General features: G+C 38.6%; 1 protein-coding gene across 1 annotated transcript in view; it reads left to right on the top strand.

Moving 5' to 3' along the window:
* Window positions 1-15,216, top strand: part of LOC130636659 (uncharacterized) — a 59,817-nt gene that overhangs the window by 30,163 nt on the left and 14,438 nt on the right. The window contains exons 35-60 of the mRNA XM_057446452.1: window positions 151-411; window positions 644-1,087; window positions 1,294-1,679; window positions 1,759-1,951; window positions 2,593-3,459; window positions 3,550-3,886; window positions 4,025-4,266; window positions 4,569-4,754; window positions 4,913-5,125; window positions 5,273-5,434; window positions 5,581-6,229; window positions 6,328-6,554; window positions 6,757-7,047; window positions 7,130-8,635; window positions 8,779-9,066; window positions 9,155-9,274; window positions 9,930-10,211; window positions 10,392-10,598; window positions 10,733-11,149; window positions 11,228-11,581; window positions 11,698-12,034; window positions 12,116-12,855; window positions 12,943-13,590; window positions 13,731-13,961; window positions 14,048-14,287; window positions 14,421-14,876. Coding sequence (XP_057302435.1) covers window positions 151-411; window positions 644-1,087; window positions 1,294-1,679; window positions 1,759-1,951; window positions 2,593-3,459; window positions 3,550-3,886; window positions 4,025-4,266; window positions 4,569-4,754; window positions 4,913-5,125; window positions 5,273-5,434; window positions 5,581-6,229; window positions 6,328-6,554; window positions 6,757-7,047; window positions 7,130-8,635; window positions 8,779-9,066; window positions 9,155-9,274; window positions 9,930-10,211; window positions 10,392-10,598; window positions 10,733-11,149; window positions 11,228-11,581; window positions 11,698-12,034; window positions 12,116-12,855; window positions 12,943-13,590; window positions 13,731-13,961; window positions 14,048-14,287; window positions 14,421-14,876 — 10,284 coding nt within the window. The remainder of the gene's footprint in view (window positions 1-150; window positions 412-643; window positions 1,088-1,293; window positions 1,680-1,758; window positions 1,952-2,592; window positions 3,460-3,549; window positions 3,887-4,024; window positions 4,267-4,568; window positions 4,755-4,912; window positions 5,126-5,272; window positions 5,435-5,580; window positions 6,230-6,327; window positions 6,555-6,756; window positions 7,048-7,129; window positions 8,636-8,778; window positions 9,067-9,154; window positions 9,275-9,929; window positions 10,212-10,391; window positions 10,599-10,732; window positions 11,150-11,227; window positions 11,582-11,697; window positions 12,035-12,115; window positions 12,856-12,942; window positions 13,591-13,730; window positions 13,962-14,047; window positions 14,288-14,420; window positions 14,877-15,216) is intronic.

Genomic DNA, 15,216 nt, shown 5'->3' with positions numbered 1-15,216 from the left:
TATCTGACTGTAGCTTTAAGTTGTTTATGTAGGTTTAGAAAATCTGTATTTAACACAATAAATACCAATTTTAATAAGTTATGAACTGCATAACATGGTTAGAATATAGATATTATTCATAGATTGCCAACTTTCTCATTTTAAATTTAGGTGGAGAATGTCAACCTGGGTTCTATTGCCCAGAAGGTTCCTATGAACCATTGCCATGTAAAAAAGGGTATTATTGTGCTGGGAAGCGCAATGCAAATACTACAGGTCCATGTGCTGCTGGATTTTACTGCTTGAATGGGTCATCAACACCTACTCCGACTAATAATATTGTTGGAAATTTATGTCCGGAAGGTAGCTATTGTCCAGAAGGTACACACAGCCCAATTCCATGTCCTTCAGGCAGATATTCCAATAGAACTGGTAAGTTGCTGCATAAGCAGTGTTGTGATTTGATATTGACAACAAAGCTAATATTTCTTGCCTTCGTTCCTTTCTACATTGTGTCTGAAATCACAATGGATAAAGAGTAAAAATGAATGATATATTCTAACCATTCTGTTACAGTACATTTCTGGTTGTGAGACAGACGTTCTTTTGTGGGACCTTTTGATATTACTTTGTCCTGTTGTAACCCATGAATTCCTTATTTCAGGAAATCAACAAGAATCTAACTGCTCCTTGTGTGAACCAGGAAAATATTGTCAAAATGATGGTAATATAGAACCCACAGGACCTTGTGATCCTGGTTTTTATTGTCCACCTGGTCAGAGTCAGAAAGACCCACCATCTTTTACATGTCAGCAAGGTCATTATTGTCCAGAAGGTTCACCAGACCAAGTTAAGTGTGAATCTGGAACCTGGACAGATTTGACAAAACAGTGGAAATGTAAACAGTGTGTTGAAGGATATTACTGTGATCGAAAAAATGCACCCATATCTGATTATACTTCATATGAGTGTCCTGTTGGTTTTTATTGTCCAAATGGTACAAAGTTTGCTACTGAATTCGGTTGTCCAAATGGTACATATGGCAACAACATAAAATTAACAAATGCGAGTGAATGTTTGCAATGCCCTGCTGGAAGATATTGTCATGGTGAGAACTCAAAAATCATGTAATTTTGTAAAAAGAGTTGTATATAAGTAACTGGAGCGCTAATCATAATTTGAAAGTATATGTTTGGTGATTATATTATTTAAAAAATTAAATAGTCAAATTGCTCTCTGTAAAATATGTGATGCTTATGTCATTGATGGCGTTACTGTACAATCACTTTTATAAAAAAAATTTGGCCTTTTTAGGATCTCTAGATACTTGGACTGGTAATTGTAGTGCAGGTTACCACTGCATTAGTGGCTCCTGGACACCAACACCTACAGATGGGATTTCTGGTCGTGTCTGTCCTGAAGGAACATATTGTCCAGAAGGTATCCCTACACCAGTTAAATGTCCAGCAGGAACGTTTAACAATTTTACTGGTTTAAAAACGGAAAAAGAGTGTACGAACTGTGCACCAGGAATGTACTGTTTAAATGATGGTCTTGTTTATCCTACTGGTTTGTGTGATGAAAGATACTTTTGTGCACTTGGAGCAATTTATGCAAAGCCATTGGACACATCAACTGGTGGCAATTGTTCCGCGGGTCATTACTGTCCTAAAGGAACAAAACTTCCTTTGCCTTGTCAGGTATATTGTGTGCAAGGTATCAATGTAACAAAAGCTATTATAGTACTAAAAATTTTCGCAATTCAACTTCTTTTTTAAGGATGGTTCATACATGCCTGATATATTAGCTAAAGTATGCTTGACTTGTCCGGCTGGTTCATATTGCGTTGGTGATCACATAACATTAAGGGACTGCCCACCTGGTTTCTATTGTCCTATTGGAACAGGTTATGACTGGAAACCATGTCCACCAGGGACTTTTAGTAAAAACTATGGACTTTACAATGTGTCTTGTAAGTATAAAGTTGCTTTCTTGTATCTTGTTACTTACTAGGTAGCATAATTAGGGATCTCAATTATACTTTGATAAGAGTAGAGAAACAGTATCTTATATTAGACACAAAAAACATGACAATATGGGCACAAAACAAGAGCCACGGAAATTCTGAAAATCATGAAATTTTTTTCTAAATTTTAGTGAACACTATCAATGGTTTCAACTTTTTTTATTAACTGATCAGAGTCCCATGTTTTTTATTGTTTGTCCTAATCTAAAATTCATTTGTTTACTAATGATACAAAAATGTCAGAACTGAAAACGTACATGCTATATCGTACTCTGTATTTAGTGAGTACTAGATATACCATATTGTATGTCAACTAAATAACTAGTATATTTGTTGGTTAATCTATGTGATCTTAAGACTTTTTGTTGGTACTTAAAAACATTTATGAGAAGACTATTAAAGTAAATACAAACCATTATATTCATACCTTGTATAACAATTTTTTCTACCATACCACTTCCCATTTAAAAATTAAGAAGTTAATTTAGCAGATAAAATAACTAAATACAACCTCATTAGTTCTATTATTCTACTTAATGAAAATGTTACAACAGCATAGTCAGTTAGTTATTTATTATTTTAAATAGCCTGTCAGCCTTGTACACCTGGGATGTACTGTCCATACTACAATGCAACTTCACCTGAAGCTACCTGTGACGAGGGTTACTACTGTGAATTAGGATCAAATACAGCCAGACCTGAGACGAATCATACAGGTATAGGTGGACCATGTACACTCGGTAACTATTGTCCAAGGAATACATCGGTGCCACAGCCATGTCCACTAGGACGATTTAGTAACAGGACTCATTTGGCGAAAGCTACTGATTGTCAACTCTGTAAACCTGGTTCCTTTTGTGGAAGTCAGGGCCTGATGAATGCTTCTGGTCCTTGTGATGCTGGTTTCTATTGTTTATTTGGATCGGAGGTTTCCAACCCACCAACAGTGACATCGTCTGGAGGTCCATGTCCTGCTGGTCATTATTGTCCAGAGGGCACATCATACCCTTTGGCTTGTGAGAAAGGAACTTTCAACAGTAGAACAGGTCAGAGTGAATGCGATAAGTGTTGTGCTGGATATTACTGCCCTGAGAACACTACAACTTGCACTAATGTATGCCCAGTGGGACACATTTGTCCAAATGGAACATCACATCCATATGCATATCCGTGCCCACCTGGCACATACAACAATAGAACTGGAAAGTCTGAAGAACGTGACTGCTTACCTTGTGATCCTGGAAAATACTGTCCAAGCTCAGGAGCTGATAAGCCTTTTGATGATTGTGACCCAGGATGGTATTGCCGCAGAGGAGCTTGGTCGGCTAAACCAACTGATTTGGGGAATTCAACTAGTGATACTTGTTTTTGTTCAAATATTTCGACAGGAGGCCAATGTCAGAGGGGTCAATTTTGTCCCAAAGGATCAAGTGAACCTAAGTCCTGTACACCAGGTACGTTATTATTTATATAAAAACTCAATCGAAAATAACTGTATTATCAATGTGTTTCTTCTATATTTTTGTATTTCTATTATATTTTAGGGTTTTACTGTGCAACTCCGGGTCTATCAAATGTTACTGGTCCATGTGAAGCAGGGTCATATTGTAGAATCAATGCAGAAACGAAATCACCAAGAGATAATATTACTGGTAATATTTGTCCCGCTGGGAGTTATTGTCCAGAGGCTACCTCTGTACCACAGCTTTGCGCTCCTGGGACATACTCATCTGCTATAGGAAATAAAGGCCCAGTTGATTGTTCAGATTGTGAGGCTGGCCATTTTTGTAGTGGGTGGGGAATGACAAACTCAAGTGGAAACTGCAGTGCTGGGTACTTCTGCCCACCTGGTCAAAATACAAGTACACCAGAGGAATTTAGGTACCTATCATTGTGTTCTACGAAACTTAGTTGCTATTAACGTTAATTAAATGAGTCAAAGATGTTATAATTAGTTATAATTTTGGATTCTTAATTTTTTGTAGATGTAAAATTATTGTACTTATATTCTCGCCATAGATGCACTCCTGGACATTACTGTCCAGAAGGTAGCATAAAGGAATTACCATGCCCTGCTGGATCATATCAAGACAAATTCTATAGATCTAATTGTAAAGTTTGTCCTGAAAGATACTTTTGTAATGGTCTCATTCTGAATGACACTCACTGTACTCATGGCATGCAATTTCCAACACCATGTCCGCAAGGTTATTACTGTCCGCAGGGAATGAAAACAGGAAGAGAATATCCTTGCTCAAATGGTAATTTTTTTAACTTGATAAATTGCTTCATTGGTTGACATAAGATGTTTTGAGAGCTTTAGTTTTGTGCAAACGTGAAAGCCAGAAGCAAAATTTATGTGAACAGTGTGTTACAATGCTTTCAATGTTTTTATGGAAGAGGAAGAGCCAGCCATTAGGATGGAATCCCAAAGGACATTAAACCTTCCCGTTACTTATTTGCTTACTAAAACTGGGTGATTCTTTTGTCATAACTTGCATTGAAACCATGTGTTGTACACCACTGAAACTTGTCTTTTTTTAATAAACTGAATTCTATACAGGTACTTATGGTGCAAGTGACAAACTTTCAACACAGGAAGAATGTACTGCTTGTCCTAGTGGAAGGTATTGTGAGGGGAGTGGACTCAGCACGTGGACAGGAAACTGCGAGGCTGGATATTATTGCATTAGTGGTGCTATGATTAAAGCACCTAATGATGGCGTTACTGGATACATATGTCCACAAGGTAAATTTTTAACCTTATTTTGCTACATATTTTTTATCTATTTGGTGCATCAGTTATTTTAAACTTTGTTGTTTAACAAATTCTTAGTTGATGTACTATGTATCAGAAGCTACATTAAAATTAGCTAAAGAGATCATCCTTTTTTCATTTTCTTGTAGGACAATATTGCCCATCTGGAACAAATTCAACTATACCATGTCCTTCAGGTACATTTAATCCTTCTAGTGGAATCGGCCATGCTCATCAGTGTTTGGGTTGTACACCTGGACAATTTTGCAGTGGTGTTGGGTTGAACGCAACTTCTGGTAATTGCAGTGCAGGGTATTACTGTAGCGCAAATTCATCAACACCCTCTCCGAATGATGTTACAGGTACCCTCCTAATATTTATGGTGTTTGAAAATTTATTGGCAGGATAAGTTGTGATTTTTTCTTCAATTTTTCTTTCTTAATGTATTTGTAAACTTAGAATTAGCTGTAGCTTTATCGTGTAATTTTTTGTTGTTGTTGTTGTTGTAGGAACTGTATGTCCAAAAGGTGCATATTGTCCAATTGGCACCGGTGTGCCAATTCCCTGTCCACCAGGCACCTTTACGAACCAATCCCAACGAAGTATTTGTGTCGATTGTCCAGAAAGATATTTCTGTGTTAACAAAATAACGCCAGAGCCATGTTCACCGGGTATGTTTTGTACAATTTTTTTTAACTTATGTTTGTTAGGTTTTTTTGCTAACCTGCGAAATGTAAATATCTTGTTTTATTTTGCTTATAACATATAAGCATATAATGGTACCAAAGCTAACACTCGGATGCAATGTTTTTTGCAGGTTTCTTTTGCCCTCGTAAAACTGGAAGGAATTTACAACCATGCCCAACAGGTACCTTCAACCCATCTCGCTTCTTGTCATCAGCTGTTGAATGTTTAAGTTGTACAGCCGGTCAGTTCTGTGATATTTTAAATGCTACTTCTACATCTGGACCATGCAGCGCAGGATTCTATTGCTTAAATGGTTCTGATACTGCCACACCTTCTGTTGGTCATAAAGGTACAGCTGGTATTTGTCCAGAAGGTTCGTATTGTCCACAGGGTAATTCTTCATCACCCATTGCATGCCCTGCAGGAACATTTAATAACAAAACTCATGGCGAGAGCCTCTCAGATTGTATACCATGTAAAGATGGATTTTACTGTGAATCAGATGGTCTATCTTCTCCAACCGAAAAATGTTATGCTGGCTACTTCTGTAGAAAAGGTGCCAAAGTGCCAAACCCTTCAACAACAACACCGGATTACGGTCCATGTCCTATAGGACATTACTGTTCAAATGGGACATCAACACCTTATAAATGCCCACCTGGTACATATAATGGCATAACAAAACAATCAAAGTGTCTGCCATGTTTGTCCGGTCATTTCTGTGAAGAAGGAGCAAACAATGTTACTGAATGTCCAACCGGATATTATTGTCCAAATGGGTATGTTATTATATTTTTTTCGTACACTTTTTAATTTGAATTGTTGTTTACTGTCAGTTTTCTGATGAAACATACTGTTTTGTAATTTATATATTTAGATCAAAGCTGGCTTGTCCTGAGGGAACTTTCAAGAACTTTACAACAGGCTCATCTCTATCAAGTTGCAAAACATGCCCACCAGGCTCATTTTGTAGAGGAGTTGCAAATACGAACCCAACTAGTTTATGTGCTGGTGGTTGGTACTGCAGCGGTGGGTCATGGACAGACAAACCAGTTGGAAATGAAATTTATAACAACACTTGGGTTTGTCCATTGTATAATATTGGTATGTATTTTTTATTTTTGTTTTCTGGCTTGTGTGATTTTAGATAATAGTAGAATCTAAGGTTAGTGTTTAGTGAGATAGTACTTTTGATGATGTTTGGTTAAATATTAAAGAAATCAAATGTATTCTCCAATTTAAAGCTATCTAATTTTTAATGTTTTAATTTTTATTGTCCTGCAATTGTTTAATCTTTTTGTATTAGGCGGCATGTGTACTTTTGGAACATTTTGCCCTCCTGGCTCTGAAAGATCTCGTCCTTGTACACCTGGTTTTTATTGTAATGGAAATCATCTATCGAAAGAGTCTGGAACTTGTGGAGCAGGACATTACTGTAATGGCAGTACAATAGAAGAAAAACCTGTAAATAAAACGTATGGTGATATCTGTCCCCCAGGACATTTTTGTGAGGTTGGAAGCAAAACACCAAAAGCTTGTGAAGCTGGATATTTTGCACGTGGGTTTGGTAACAATTACAGAAATGCTTGTATACCATGTAAGATATTGCTTTTTGATGATGTTAACAAACTCATCAATTTATGAAGTATTCTTGTCTACTGTACTATTATTCAATTTAGGTCTTGCAGGAATGTACTGTGATAGATCTGGATTACCTGAACCACGTGGAAACTGCACTGTAGGCTTTTATTGTCCTACTGGGGAAATATATCCTGAACCAGCAGATAAAAGATGTCAACCAGGCCACTATTGTCCCACTGGAAGTCATTTACATAGTATTTGCCCCCCAGGTACCTACCAACCACTTGCAGAAAAAGGTTTCTGTATAGAATGTCCTGACGGATATTACTGTGATCCTATTGAAGCCCACAAGCTTAACGCCAGCGGTGTTAACAGTACTACTCATGGTGTTGTCAATCCATTTGTTTGTCCTAAAGGATACTACTGTCCAAATGGAACCACAACCTACACTTCATATCCATGTCAAAAAGGTTACTTTGGTAATGAAACAAAAAGATCAAGTCACAATCAATGTCATCCATGCACACCAGGATATTATTGCGATCGTGAAGCCATGACTTATCCTGAAAATAAATGTCATGTAGGATATTACTGTGAAGACAGAGCTATAACACCAAATCCACATAATGAGTCAGAAGGTGGAGGACCTTGTCCGCAAGGATATTATTGTGAATCTGGGTATTCCCAAGCTCTTCCCTGTCCACCTGGTACTTATGGCAATAGAGCTAAGCTGGGACACTTGAATGAATGCACAGATTGTGAAGGAGGGAGTTTCTGTGCAACATATGGTTTACCAGCTCCTAATGGAACATGTTTACCAGGTTATTTTTGTAAAGGACGCGCTGTCTTACCTAACCCTACTGCAGAGTCTTATGGCAATGAATGTCCAATGGGATATTATTGTCCGTCTGGCACCACATCTCCGTTTCCATGTCCGCCAGGAACTTATAACAACCAAACAAAAGCAACTACACCACGAGACTGCCTTCCATGTCCTGGAGGTTATTATTGTGCAGGTTATGCAAACAAAATACCTGATGATTTCTGTGACCAAGGTTACTTTTGCAAAAGTGGAGCTTACACTCCCCGGCCTGTTAATTATACAAACATAGCTCACAATAGTTCAGATATTTACACGTGCCCAATCTATTCAGTTAATCAAACCGGAAGCATATGTCCTCAAGGATCATATTGCCCTAGAGGTTCTTCTCAACCAATGATGTGTGACCGAGGAAAACATTGTGATACTGAAGGGTTACATTCACCAGTTGGCAATTGTACTGCAGGTTATTATTGTGACTGGGGTTCAACATCAAGTACCCCTAGGCAGTGTAGAAGAGGGCATTATTGTGAAGAAGGAACTCCCGTTGAAAAACAATGTCCTGTAGGAACATTTAACCCTGATTTAAGAAAGTATCATCAAGACCATTGTAGTAACTGTTCAGCTGGATTTTATTGTCCTTTCCCTGGCATGACAGAATCCATATTTCTGTGTCTTCAAGGTTTTTATTGTCCATCAGGATCATCAAGAAATAATACAGTGGAATGTCCCAAAGGATTTTATTGTCCTACAGGAACTGGCTCCCCATTACCGTGCCCGGCAGGTATACTACCCTATTATTGTGTTTCTGCATATTTACAACATATCGTTTTTGCAGGTAAACCATATACAAGGTTTATAATGGCCTGATCTTTATCCAAATTTTGTTCAGTATGTCATAAGTTATAATCACGAAATTCCATTTAGGTGAATACCAAGACAGCAGTGGAATGTATGTCTGTAAATTATGTCCACGTGGATTTGCTTGTGATCCTACTCTATTACCACCTGGTCAAGGTGTCATTCAACCACGCAACTGTACACCTGGTTATTACTGTCCTTCCAATACATCTTCGATTCGTCAATATCCTTGCTTACCTGGAACATACAGTGATCTAGTTGGTTTGGAATCTCATAAGGATTGTTCACCTTGTGATCCTGGTTTTTACTGTGGTGGTCATGGCAATACAACTGTTTCAGGACCATGTTCACCTGGTAAGAAATCTTATATTCGAAAAAGGATAAGACAGAAACCTGTACTTTAAGATGTTTATTTATTATTTTGTTATATTTTGTTGTTCAGGTTACTTCTGTAAATCTGGTGCATCTACGCCCACACCAACTGATGTTGTATCAGGTGATATATGTCCAGAAGGGAAATATTGTCAGGAACAATCATCATCAGGAACAGAATGTCCAAAAGGTAGAATGATAAATTTTAATTAGCATCTCTTTCTTAATTTATAATACAGCCTATTATATCAATGTTTTTATTGCAGGAAAATATATCGTTTTATTACCCGGGCAAAAGGGCGGCATCAATATTTTCGAAAATCGTGCAATGTGATTGGTTAAAACTTACGTCATAGCGGGCAATATTCCACGGTATTGCCCGCTACCATAGCAACCGTGTTTATAGTTTAAATATAGTAGCGTTAAATGTAAATAAACACGGAAAAAAGTGAACAAAACGCGAAAAAGTAGTGAAACCTACTTTATCTTTTTCTTTTGTAGCTACGATAAAAACCTGTAATGTTTACACGATATTCGATTCGAAAAAATTATTTTTAGTTTGAATGTCCGTTCCATGGAAATAGTGTCTATAAAGACATGGTTTCTACGTCCTGCTTATAATGTTATGTTTTTTGTAAAATGCAGCACCTGGATAATAATCCATATAATAACTGTTTATGTCGGGCAATACCGGAGAATATTGATTTACCTCTGTCGCGTATTGCCCTCACAAGCTCGGGCAATGCTTTGACGTCGGTCAATACTCTCCGGAATCGCCCTTATAAACAGTTATTATAGGGTTAATAATACCTATGTATGATCTCCTTTTAATTTTACTCTTTCAGGAACATATAGTAATTCAACAGGTCTTCATAATGCATCCAGCTGTGCACCTTGTTCAGCTGGTTGGTATTGTCCTACATCAGGTGCAACAAAACCTTTCAAAGAATGCGAGTCTGGTTATTGGTGTATAAGTGGATCTATTGAATCAACACCAGATGGAAAGTCTTATGGCATGAAATGTCCAAATGGAAGCTATTGCTTAAAAGGAACGCCTTCCCCTAAGAAATGTCCTGAAGGAACTTTTCAACCATTTGAGCAGAAATCACAATTTGAAGACTGTTTAGGTAAATGTTATTTCAAAGCTATTGTGCACGTGTCTTACTGCTTCTGCAGTTTCTACATACCTGATATGAGAAACTACATATCAGCTCAATTCTCTTACAATGTGGTTTAAACTACTCTTTAAAACCCAATCTCAAGTCCATGTAAAGACTGCGTAATTAAAATTGTAAATGGTTTTTTAGCATGTCTTCCTGGAACATACTGCGATTCACCAGGTTTAACCAACGTGAGTGGTTTGTGTCAGCGTGGATATTACTGTCTGGGCGGTGCTAAAGTTATGAACCCTAGTGACAATACCACTGGTGATATATGTCCTGTAGGTACATTCTGCCCACCAGGCTCAACAAAACCACAACCTTGTCGAAATGGAACATACATGAACAATACAGGTATTCAAATATTTTCTTGAGTCCTTTCTGAAGTTTTTACCATTTACTATTTTGTCGATGTATTTTTCTTGAAGGGAACTGAATAAGTAAAAACATGTGTTTATTTTAAGTAATACATTGTCATTTTTTTTCAGGTGCTTGGGAATGCCTAATCTGTCCACCAGGCTATATGTGTACAAGACAAGTAGCAGCAGATTTATGTCAACAAGGTTACTTCTGTCCTGGTAATACTGGTTTTGATATCCAACCGTGTCCATCAGGAACATATGGAGCCAGGCTTGGTTTGAAATATATCTCAGAATGCACAAACTGTACAGCAGGCTCTTACTGTGAGGGAAGCGGGTTGTCAAAACCAACTGGTGTTTGTGATCCAGGGTATTGGTGCCAAATAGGTGTAGACACAAAAGCCCCAACTGGAAGTCATGAAGGGATTGGTGGCATATGTCCAAAAGGACATGAATGTCCAGCAAATACATCCACTCCGGCGCCATGTCATGCTGGTTATTACTCCAACGCCGATAAAGTTCAGAAATGCTTTCTTTGCTTAGGTGGTAAGTTTTGTTTTTTCTTGTTGCTTTTTGTCGTTTTTAGGCCATAGTTTCTTCACTGAAAAACCCCCTCTTTTTTAGGTAAATTTTGCAATGGTACAACTGTCCACCCATATGATTGTCCACCGGGCCACTATTGTTTAAATGGGACAAGAACTTCCACCCAGTATGCCTGTCCACCAGGCAGTTTTAACAACAAAACAGGCCAATCAAGTGTACATGCTTGTACTTTGTGTCCACCTGGTTTCTATTGTGAAGGATATGGACGAGTAACACCAAATGGTGAATGTGATGCTGGTTTCTTTTGTCGTATGGGAGCACGTTCGTCAAGACCAGGTGTATATGGTAGCATTGATCCAACAAATGCAACTTCAGTTAATTCAACATGTTACAAGCCGTATGGTTGTGTCTGCCCATCAGTTAACGATACTAGAGGTAACATATATTTTAAGTTTACCCTGCAAATAAATCTGAACAGAGCTAGTAATGTTTTTACAATAACTCTTTAAAAGTGCGTTTTTATTGTTCCTTTGTTGTTTAAAACGTTTTAGGTGATATATGTCCAGCAGGCCATTACTGTCCCAAAGGAAGTGCAAAACCAACAGAATGTCCAGCAGGTAAATATTGTCAACATGCTGGTTTGGATTCTCCATCTGCCAACTGCAGTGCTGGATATTACTGTACTGGAAAGTCAACAACTCCAAGACAAGTCGATTGTCCAACAGGACACTATTGTCCTTCAGGAGTTCCTGCTCCTCGGTCTTGTTCAGCTGGGAAATTCTCCAATAGTACTAATAATGAGAAGGAAAGTGACTGTATGAATTGTACAGCTGGTTGGTATTGTGAAACAAAAGGTTTATCAAGAGAAACTGGTCAATGTGCTGAAAAGTAATTACTACCTATTGTGACTAATTTCATTTGTATGTAGTTTATGTCCTCTTTAGTTACATGTTTTCTCTTTCGTTTAAGATATTACTGCCCTGGTGGTCAATCTTCTGCAACACCATCCACCTTTTCTTGCTTGCCAGGTCACTACTGTCTAACTGGCTCACCATATCCTATCCCATGTGGTAATGGTACGTACCAAAATGTTTCCACACAAGATTTGTGTATAGAATGTCCACCTGGATTTTACTGCGATCCATCAGAAGGGCCTGTAGTTACACCTAAACACTGTCCCACTGGTCATTACTGCCCAGCTGGAACATCATACAAGAAATCGTATCCCTGCAAAGCTGGAACGTTCGGTCCTGATGCTGGCTTTGCAAGCATAGATCAATGCCTGGATTGTGTTAATGGAACGTATTGTGAAACAGACGGATTATCTGCACCTACTGGAAAATGTTATGCCGGTTACTATTGTGTAAAAGCTGCCAAATCACCAACTCCTATCAAGTACATTAACGCTACATCGTGGTCATTCGATTTCTTTAATGATTTGTGTCCAAAAGGGTATTATTGTCCAAATGGTACAGCTATACCTGAACCCTGTCCTCGCGGTTATTACTCAGGAGTATCAGGATTGCGAAAGCGGGAGAACTGTCAGGATTGTCCTCCAGGGAGGTATTGCAATGTTATTGGAGCTAAAGAATTGAAGAATCCACCTTCTTGTTCCGCCGGCTATGTGTGCGTAAAAGCAGCTTATACCCCAACTCCAACAGATGGTATAACCGGATATAAGTGTCCGAGAGGTTACTTTTGCCCAGTGGGTAAGAAAAATAGCCTGTTTTTAATACAACCTCTATGCTTGTTCTTTACGTTTTACGTTTTACCTACTTATGTATTCTTTCTTTCAGGAAGTCAAATCGAACAAAGTTGTACACCAGGTACATATCAGGCTAATGAAGCGCAGGAGAGCTGTACCACCTGTGATGCTGGCCACACGTGTCCAGAATACAATATGACAACGCCACTGTCTTGTAAGCATGGATACTACTGTCCAGGTGGCCTGGCTCAGAGATGCCCACCAGGGACTTATAATAACCGTTCTGGTATGAGCTTTCCCAATTCTTGTGTAGATTGTACACCAGGTATGTTTTGTCCTGGTTATGGAAACATTAATCCACAAGGATATTGTAAAGAAGGTTTTTATTGCCAAGGAGGTGCATCGTCTATCACCCCCAATGGTAGCCATCCGCTTTATCCTTTAAATGGACTCTGTCCAGCTGGTCATTATTGTCCAATGGGTACACCGTCACCTATCAAATGCCCAAGAGGAAAATTTAGAAATAAAACAGGCGCCAGAACAGATATTGAATGCTATCCTTGTACACCTGGCAGTTATTGTTATGTGGCTGGGTTAACTGCTCCCACGGGTCCATGTGCAGAAGGATGGTATTGTCCAGCTGGCCACCTGAATACGGTATCAACTCCTCAAAATTTTACATGTTGGGTAGGCCATTACTGTCCACTTGGAACTGCATTACCTTTGGAATGTGAAGGAGGTACACACCTATACTTTTCAATTCATTATTTTGTATAGTATTATTCTGTAAATTTATGGACCTATTATCTTATTTCTGCCAAATAATCAGGAACTTACATTTCTTTAATCTATTACATAATGTTTATTACTTACTTTCAGGTACATATCAGCAAAATCGTATGCAAGGGTCTTGTGATGATTGTCCGGCTGGTTATTATTGTGAAAATAAAGTGTATAAACCTGTTAAGTGTCCACCGAAATATTACTGTCCAGTGAAAACCGAAATCCCGAATCTGTGTCCCAATGGAACATATACAAATGATAATGATACAGGGTTGGAATCTTCTATGCAATGTCGGCCGTGTCCAGCAGGTTCTTACTGCACAACAGGTGAGTCACTAGTAAAAATATGTGATCTCTGCTTGATGTGTTACAGGCAAAATTTTTTCTCACTTTTTTGCTTTTAATGTTTTTAGGTACTATTGTCGGCGAGTGTTCAGCAGGATATTGGTGTCAAGCTGGTAGCCCGTCTCCAACACCAAGTAGTATTAATACAACCGTAAGCAAGGTTGGTCCATGTCCACCAGGCTATTTCTGTCCCCACCATACAATTGAACCAACAGCCTGTCCAAATGCCACGTTCAAAGCATTATATGGTGGTAAAGGTGATATTACTGATTGCTTGCCATGCCCAGCTGGTCAGGAGTGTTTTGCAGGCAAGTGATTTTGATGTTAGCATTTGTTTGCAGTCCTGTTTTGCATTAATTTCTGACGGGTTTTTACTCTGCATACTGTTATAACTATCTTTTGTTGAGCCTGATTAGAATTGCAGAATTGTTGTGTTTTTAGGAGACCCGCGTGTACATCCGTGTCCACCGGGTAAGTACTGCCCTGAAGGATCACCGCCTATTGACTGTCCTGCATTAACCTATCGAGACGAAGGATGGGGAAAAAGTCTATCCGACTGTTTTCCGTGCCCAGCTGGATATTGGTGTAATGAAACAGGCCTGCCGAATTTTACAGCTAGTGCATGTCCTATCGGTCATTATTGTCCAGAAGGACAGATTCCAGTATGGTGTCCTGCGGGTAGGCGAAGGATTACGCCAGGTGCTAGAGATGCGGATCAATGTTCTCCTTGTCCTGGCGGTTTTTACTGTCCGTTTGCTTCTACCAACTATAGTGGAATTCCATGTGCGCCGAGAACATTTTGTCGTAATAACTTAACTGATGGTGCCTCATTAGAAACAATGTGTCCAGGAGGTTACTGGTGTCCTGCCCAAACGGCTGAACCTAGGCTATGTCCAGGTTAGTTTATTTTCTTATCTTCAACCAACAGTCTCTTGCTGACTTATAAAATAGACCTATTTTATATATCCGAGTTCTAGTCTTGTTCCTAGCGGAAGTTATTATATCCTATCGATTATAAGGATTTAATAGAAAGGGTAGGTTTAAGTATTAGCCAATATCTAGGGTTATGTATTGTAGCTAAGTATCATAGCTGTGTGACATAGTGAAAAAGAGTTATTAACAAAAAACAGGTAGAAGGGTGGAGATAGCGAATCCTCTCCTCCGTTTTTTTATATTTGGGTTTAATCGATCCCTTGTATTTGTGTGTATTGAACGTTCTTCTTGTGGTTCGTCTATA

Source organism: Hydractinia symbiolongicarpus, chromosome 3, assembly GCF_029227915.1.
Source record: "Hydractinia symbiolongicarpus strain clone_291-10 chromosome 3, HSymV2.1, whole genome shotgun sequence".
NCBI classification, from domain to species: Eukaryota; Metazoa; Cnidaria; class Hydrozoa; order Anthoathecata; family Hydractiniidae; genus Hydractinia; species Hydractinia symbiolongicarpus.
This window is presented reverse-complemented; position numbering and strand designations above follow the sequence as displayed.